This window comes from Colias croceus, chromosome 2 (assembly GCF_905220415.1).
Source record: "Colias croceus chromosome 2, ilColCroc2.1".
In the NCBI taxonomy this organism is placed as follows: Eukaryota; Metazoa; Arthropoda; class Insecta; order Lepidoptera; family Pieridae; genus Colias; species Colias croceus.
In genome coordinates, this window is record NC_059538.1 from 12,663,392 (window position 1) to 12,671,339 (window position 7,948).

Consider the following 7,948-nt stretch of genomic DNA (forward strand, 5'->3'; position numbering starts at 1 on the left):
AGATCGTGTGTGGGCCGGACTGTAGGCACGCTGACGGGGCAAGGTGTTCCTCCTTGTCCTCGAGCAACCTCACGCACTTGCGTCCTCTGCTGGGTAGTTCCTTCCTACCTCATCCACCTTTTCCATTCTCACGGTGAGCGAACACTGTTGCTACAGCACCTCGCCGTGGGCTGTTAGGGCTGCTAGGGACGTTAGGGACGTTAGGGAAGATGATGACCCGCAACCGACCGAAGAAGACAGACGAGGCGGATGCAGCGGCCGTTACACATACAAGACCGCCCGCATCACCGTCTGAGCTACGAGAAACGACGACGACAGCACCCGCAGAAACGGAAACACGAGTAGACGACACTCAGTCACAGGCCTCAGTCAGAACGACGAGATCTGTGAGATCGCGACTGAAGGAAGCACAAGCAGAGGCAGGAAGCAAGCTACTAGCGCTCGAAAAGAAAATGATAGCGCTCGAAAAAGAGCAAATACTTAAAGAAATGGAAGCGAACATTGCGAGAATTGCTGACGACGCTAGCGTTGTTGACAGAACGGACGCGCTACCGATAGAGTCAGAAGATCGAGTACAAGACTGGCTCAAAAGACACAGCCAAGAAGCGACCGCTATACCACAAAGACACGGTGACGCCCCTTTTCCAACACGGGGGGAGTCATCGCGGCAAGTCGCGTGGACTAAAGATACGGTCGGGCAACGTAGAGATGAGTCACCCGTCGTAGAACACGACACAACGAAAGTCGGAACACCGAGAGCAAGATCCCGAGATCGCGGGATAGAAAAGCTAACTGAAGTCTTTGAGGAGCTGACGAGACAAAGGCCGCCTCCAAGACAAGGCTTCGATTTACCTCAGTTCAATGGAAATGTAACAGAATGGCTGTACTTCAAGGCCGCGTACGAGGACACGACGCGACTGTACAAATACACAAACATTGAGAATCTAGCCAGGTTACGTGCTTGTTTAACGGGAGCCGCACGCGACACTGTTGCGGTTCTATTAAGCACAACGAACGATCCTGAGCTAATAATGAGAACGCTTAACCAATGCTATGGTCGACCCGAAATAATTATCGACCGTGCAATGGACGAGATAAAGAAGCTGCCGCGACCCGGCACGACGGCTGTAGAACTTAACCAATTCGCCGTGAAAGTACAGAATATAGCTTGGCTGTTAAACAGCATAGAGGATAGAAGCTACGTTAATAGTACGATGCTCGTCAGAGAAATATTAAATAAACTGAGCCTGCACTATCAAGCACGGTGGACGGACTACGGTCAAGCACATGGCACGACATATGAGCCCATATTTCTCACATTGTCGAATTATCTCATCAAAGAAGCGGATCTACAACTTACATACAACTACAGTAAGAAGACAGAGACAACAACAGTTGAAAAAAGAGAGAGTCGACCGCTACGCCGCGCGAACATTTATGCGACTAATAACGATGATAAAAAGATAAGTTGCTTATGTTGCGGGCGCGAGCATGAAACACCAAAGTGCAAAGAATTTGCAAATATGTCACTAAGCCAGCGTTGGGAACGAATGAAGAAGGCGAGAGCCTGTTTTCAATGCATTGTTAGCACGCACCTGCGATCCCGGTGCAAGCATAAAAGGTGCGACATAGACGGGTGCGATAAACCGCATCACCCGATGTTACATGAAGAAAAAATAGCGATCGAAGAGAAACCGACTGAAGTTGTACTCTCGACTACTATTAACAGCAACAACCAAGCTGTTTTATTAAAAGTATGTCCGGTGTATATAAAATCGGATGGCGAAAAGCAAATCAAAACGTATGCTTTATTAGACGAGGGATCAACAATATCATTGATCGATGAAGACCTCGCACGAGAGCTTGAATTAAACGGACCTACGCAACCCCTACGAATAAGCGGGGTGGGGGCGTCAAGCGACATTATGAACAGTAGATCGGTGCAAATTAAGATAAGCCGACGAAACAATGGAGCGTCACACGCGATCCGTGTGCGAACAATGACAAACCTAGCAATAGGTGGACAAACAATAAGCGCGAACACGCTGAAATACAATCATTTAAAAGGATTGCCTTTGAAAGACGTCATCGGTAAAGTCAAACCGAAGTTGTTAATCGGGTCCGATAACTGGGACTTGATTATATCAAGAAAGCTGAGAACCGGCAAACGTGGCGAACCTGTAGCGTCACTCACACGACTAGGGTGGGTCATACACGGCACCACACCCAAAACATCATTAAGTCGTGAAAATGTGTTACATACGTATGAAAACGACGATGACTGCGTTAGTAACAAATCGTTGGAAAAACTAATAAAGAAAAGCTACGAAATCGACGCACTCGGTATAAAAGTAACACAAAGAAAATCGAGTGTCGACGAGCGCGCTATACGCATATTCGAAGAAACGGCACGTCGCATTGACGGACGTTTTGAAGTAGGCCTGCCATGGCGAACCGACAAACCTACGCTACCGTTAAACTATGAGATGGCTAGAAAAAGGTTAAAATCCATTGAGAACAAAATGGACCGATGCGAAGAATTCAAACATGCATACACGGCGGAGATTCAAAATCTTATTAACAAGGGATACGCCGCACCGGTAACAAACGATGACTTACCGGCGACTACTACATGGTATCTCCCGCACTTCGCAGTCGTTAACCCAAACAAGCCGGGAAAACTCAGAGTAGTGTTCGACGCGGCCGCAAGAGATAAGGGCGTCTGCTTAAATGACGAGCTGCTAGACGGCCCCGACTTACTTCAGTCACTGCCGGGAATACTCTACAAATATAGAGAAAATGAAGTCGCAGTGACGGCCGACGTCAAAGAAATGTTTCTTCAAATTAAGATTAGAAAACAAGATCAAGGCGCGCAGCTTTTCCTTTGGCGAGGCGATGATAGAACGAGCCCTCCGAAAACGTTTAAAATGACTTCAATGATATTTGGGGCTCGTAGTTCGCCATTCATCGCACACAGCGTTAGAAACAAGAACGCTGAAGATTTCCGATTATCGCATCCGCTAGCATATGAAGCGATAACGAAAAATCATTATATGGATGACTTCGTCGATAGCTTCAGGACCGAAGACGAAGCTATACAAACAATCAAGGAGGTCATACATGTGCACGCCCACGCTAGCTTCACATTAGCTGGGTGGAGTAGTAATCGCGACACGGTGATACAACACACGCCGTTCGACCTGCGAACACGGGCGACCGCGAGTCTAGTGGCCACTAACCACGATATGAATAAGACATTGGGAATGGTGTGGATCCCGCGAGAAGATAAACTTTCTTTCAACACATGTTTAGCGAGGATTCACACCGACGTGAAAGAGCGCCGTCGACCTCCTTCAAAGAGGGAAGCGCTAGGAACGGTGATGTCAATCTTCGACCCGCTGGGACTCATAAGCTATTATACAATCACGGCCAAAATAATACTTCAAAATTTATGGAGGCTGAAGCTTGATTGGGACGAGCCCATACCGGCAGAAGACTACGCTAACTTCGATGACTGGCTGAAACGATTAAATGACATCACCAAGCTGCGAATACCACGATGGTACGGCAATACGGGGGGAGTTAAAGTCGAACTCCACGTTTTCTGCGATGCCTCTGAGCAAGCGTACGCAAGCGCCGCCTACTGGCGCTCCGAAGAGCCGAACGGAAACGTACGCATAGCGCTGATATCTGCTAAAGCGCGAGTAGCGCCGTTGAAAACACAAAGCATTCCAAGACTCGAGCTGCAGGCCGCACTAATCGGCGTACGTCTTGCGTCCGCTATACTTAAGGAGCATAGACTAGCCGTGGCGAGTCACACATATTGGACGGACTCAACAACCGTATTGCAGTGGATTCGAAACGATAAAGCTCGTCACACTCCATTCGTGGCGAACAGGCTGGGTGAAATAGCTGAATTAACGAAGATAAATCAATGGCGGTGGGTGCCTACCGCCGACAATGTGGCGGACGACGCGACTCGTATCAATAACGAAGAAAAGAACGAGAACGACCGTTGGTTCACCGGCCCTGCTTTCCTACGCGAACCGAGGGAATCATGGCCCGAACAAGCACCGTGGCTAGAAGTGGCGGCTGTTGAACATCACACAGCCACAGAACGAGCCGACATACGACAGAGCGTACCGGATGTAACACGCTTTTCAAAATACGAGCGTTACATACGAGCGATCGCCTATGTGCCTATGTTTATAAATCGAGCGAAGAAAATCAAGACGACGCTCGACGCTAATTTGCTAGAAGAAGCCGAACGCTTAGCAATAAAAGCTTCACAACACGACAAGTTTGAAGAAGATATAGAAAGATTGACGAACAAAAAGTCAATATGTCGAAGCAGCAGATTAGCCAAACTTGATCCCGTGCTTGACGAACACGGCCTCCTGCGACTGAACGGCCGCTTGAAGCACGCAGCCATACCGAACGTATGCAAGTGTCCCGTCATATTGGACGGCGGTCATCGCTTCACAAGACTATTAGTGCGAAGAGAACATGAAAGAGCGCTGCACGCGAACAATGAGCGTGTGGTTAACGACCTACGGCAGCGATATTGGATATTGCGAGTCAGACCGACAGTTAAGGCCGTAGCGAAGGAATGCTCGACATGTCGTATAAAGAAGGCCACGCCCACTATGCCGAACTTCGGTGACCTACCTGCGGAGCGGACCGAGGCATTCGTGCGACCATTCACGAATTGCGGACTCGACTATTTCGGTCCAATGACGATCACAATAGGACGCCGAAGAGAGAAGCGCTGGGGGGCTCTATTTACTTGCCTTTCAACACGGGCTGTACACATAGAGTTAGTCGGCACTCTCACTACGGATTCGGCAATAATGGCGATGCGACGTATGGCAGCGCGACGTGGGTGGCCGCGAGTTATGTACTCAGACAACGCAACTAATTTCCGCGGCGCCGATACTGAGTTACGTCGAGCCATTGAAGTATGGGAAAGTGAACTTAAAGACTATGGCCTACAACAGCGAATGAACTGGAAATACATCACTCCCGGCGCACCACATCAAGGCGGCGCGTGGGAGAGACTTATTCGTTCTGTAAAGACTTCGCTTCTCGCCGTACTTTTCCAAAAAGAACCGCACGAAGAGATATTAATTACGCTGTTAGCGGAGGTTGAGCACACGATCAATGCTCGACCGCTAACACACGTGCCGGTGACACCAGAGGACCCGGAGGCACTCACTCCGAACCATTTTCTGTTGGGTGGCCCTTCCGACATGCCACTAGTAGGCGCATGTGAACATATAACAAAAAGAACATGGAAGAAAGCTCAAGCGCTAGCGAACGAGTTTTGGCGGCGGTGGGTACGCGAGTACTTACCAACACTCAACCCACGCGGCCACCTGCGACATGATAAACAAGCGCTTAAGGTTGGCGATATTGTCATTGTTGCCGACGCTGCGCTTCCAAGAAATGTATGGCCACGAGGAAGAATTACGCAAACATTTCCCGGACCGGATGGGGAAATCAGAAGCGTCATGGTGCAATCAAGAGGGCATCAATTAAAGCGACCGGTAACAAAGGTCGTCGTCCTTCCCGTAGAAGAGGCTGCGTCCCGAGGACTTCACCGGGGGGAGGCTGTTGCGGACGGCGATTACATAGACGACGGCGTTGCCGAGCTACAGGCAACGGGGAGCGCGCCTATGTAATGCGCGCTATACCCTCTGGTGCGGACGGCAACTACAGGGACGAAGGCGGCGCCGAGCGACGGGCAACGGGAGCGCGCCTATGCGATGCGCGCTATACCCAGCGAAAACGGCACCGGGCCGCGGTAGTGGGGTCGAGTGGGCGGGGCGTATTGTGCCCTTACGCTCATGTTGCTCATCGTACCCACCGTTAGTTTTAAGTAGGATAGAAATGTACTTAAGCTGTAAGATTTGTAAATATTGTATGGTAAATAAATCACCTTGGAAATCGCTGCGAGTTTTAATCAACAAGTGGGAACCTCTGCGCCTCAACCCTATTCAAGAACATACAGTCCACTGACCGGGGCTATAATTAATAGCGGTTATAACCGTGGGGCACAGCTAGTGTGACAATATTTGACTAAATGATTACGATAAACGTAACTATTATAAAAATTGACCCACTTTTTTATTTTGATAGTTAAAGGAATACTGAATTCAAACGGGAGAAACGGTTTCCCTTTTAGATTATGGGGCAGATACAATGCTGATTGTCACGCTGGTCAATTTGTTTTAAAGGTAAGTAGGCTTTGAGTGTAACCTGACCAGACCATGCCTAATGTTCGTCTTCACCAAGAATCGTAATCGTAAATAATCAAATCAAAATGAAACAGATGTAAATACATAGAGAAAATTTTACAATTATTAAAATTTATGATTGTTTATCTGCCTCTGAATTATAACGAGCATTGCAATGCATGGACCGTTTTTGACATTACTTAAATAACTAGAAAGCTTCTTTGAGGCGGAGTAAATCTCAGATGTCATCTAATCCTACATAAGTCCTACATATTCAAATCTAACTATATTTATAAAATTTGATGCAAATATTTTAGAAATTAAAGATATTTTGTCTCCCCGTGACCACGCTCGCTGTAAAGTGTTCGAAATTTCGGGAAAATAATATTATAATGAATAAATCTCGTTTAAAATCCGTTAAAAAATCTTTAATCTCTAAATCAAACACTATGCAAATACATTTTTTTCTATAGAAACTATCTAAAACATTTGCATACTAATATACAATAAACATCAGAATAAAAATAAATATGAAAAAGCAAGGTATAAATGCAGGTAAAATGAATACATATTTCATGTCGTCTCTTGGAGAATAATATTTCTATTACATGCTCTACGTAGAGCATACTTGAATTCAAAATTATAATTTTAATATAATATTATGTATCTGTGAATAAATGATTACAAGGCAATAATAATCCATACTAATATTATAAATGCGAAAGTAACTCTGTCTGTCTGTCTGTCTGTTACTCAATCACGCCTTAACTACTGAACCAATTTGCATTAAATTTGGTATAGAGATATTTTGATACCCGAGAAAGGACATAGGCTACTTTTTACCCCGGGAAATAGGATAGGTTTTATCCTGGAAATCCCACGGGGACGGGAACTATGCGGGTTTTTCTTTGACTGCGCGGGTGCAAAGCTAGTAAATAATATATTACACTAGCTGCGCTCCGCGGTTTCACTCGCGTGGCTCCACTTCTGTTGGTCTTAGCGTGATGATATAATTATAGCCTATAGCCTTCCTCGATAAATGGGCTATCCAACACCGAAAGAATTTTTCAAATCAGACCAGCAGTTCTTGAGATTAGCGCGTTCAAACAAACAAACTCTTAGCTTTATTATATTAAGTATAGATAAATTCTTGAATTTTTAAAGTGAGGACTCACATAGAAGGAGCCAAATCACCTTATGCATTACCTAATAATGTTCTTACGAATACAACAAATAATTATAAACTTTCACTTTGTATCAACAAACTGCTATTTATTTTCTAACCTTTTAACTTGTGATTAAAATATAAAGAGGAATAAACGTAAAGGTTAAACGACTGACCTGTTAAAAGCATAGAAAGCAATTCAATCGTATAAAATAAAATAGTGGTCAATTTATAAAATGTATTTGGTATTAAAAGGTTATTCTAACATCAAAAAGATTATCTTTACTATATCTTATTACTTATCTTATAGACTATCAAACAAAAAACCAGAAACTTCTTCAATATTATATTTCCACTTATTTGTATCAATAGATGGAAAGTGGCGCATTTTATTTCTTTATAATATGAAGATAAATTATAACTTAAACTACAAGAATATTAACAAGAAAAATAATATTACAATTACTATCTCGTATCTATATCAACGCATACGTATGAAAATAACAAATAATATCTAATATTCTTTCTAATATATATTATAAAGGCG

At 44.9% G+C, this 7,948-nt stretch overlaps 1 protein-coding gene across 1 annotated transcript; it reads left to right on the forward strand.

Moving 5' to 3' along the window:
* Nucleotides 1-209: 209 nt before the first annotated feature.
* Nucleotides 210-5,681, forward strand: LOC123700919. Its single transcript, XM_045648297.1, has one exon. It carries the CDS (start codon nucleotides 210-212, stop codon nucleotides 5,679-5,681), a length of 5,472 nt encoding a protein of 1,823 aa, XP_045504253.1.
* The last annotated feature ends 2,267 nt before the right edge of the window (nucleotides 5,682-7,948 follow it).

Coding starts and splice junctions, on each gene's coding strand:
- LOC123700919 (XM_045648297.1), top strand. CDS start 210: ATGATGACCCGCAACCGACCGAAGAAGACAGACGAGGCGGATGCAGCG.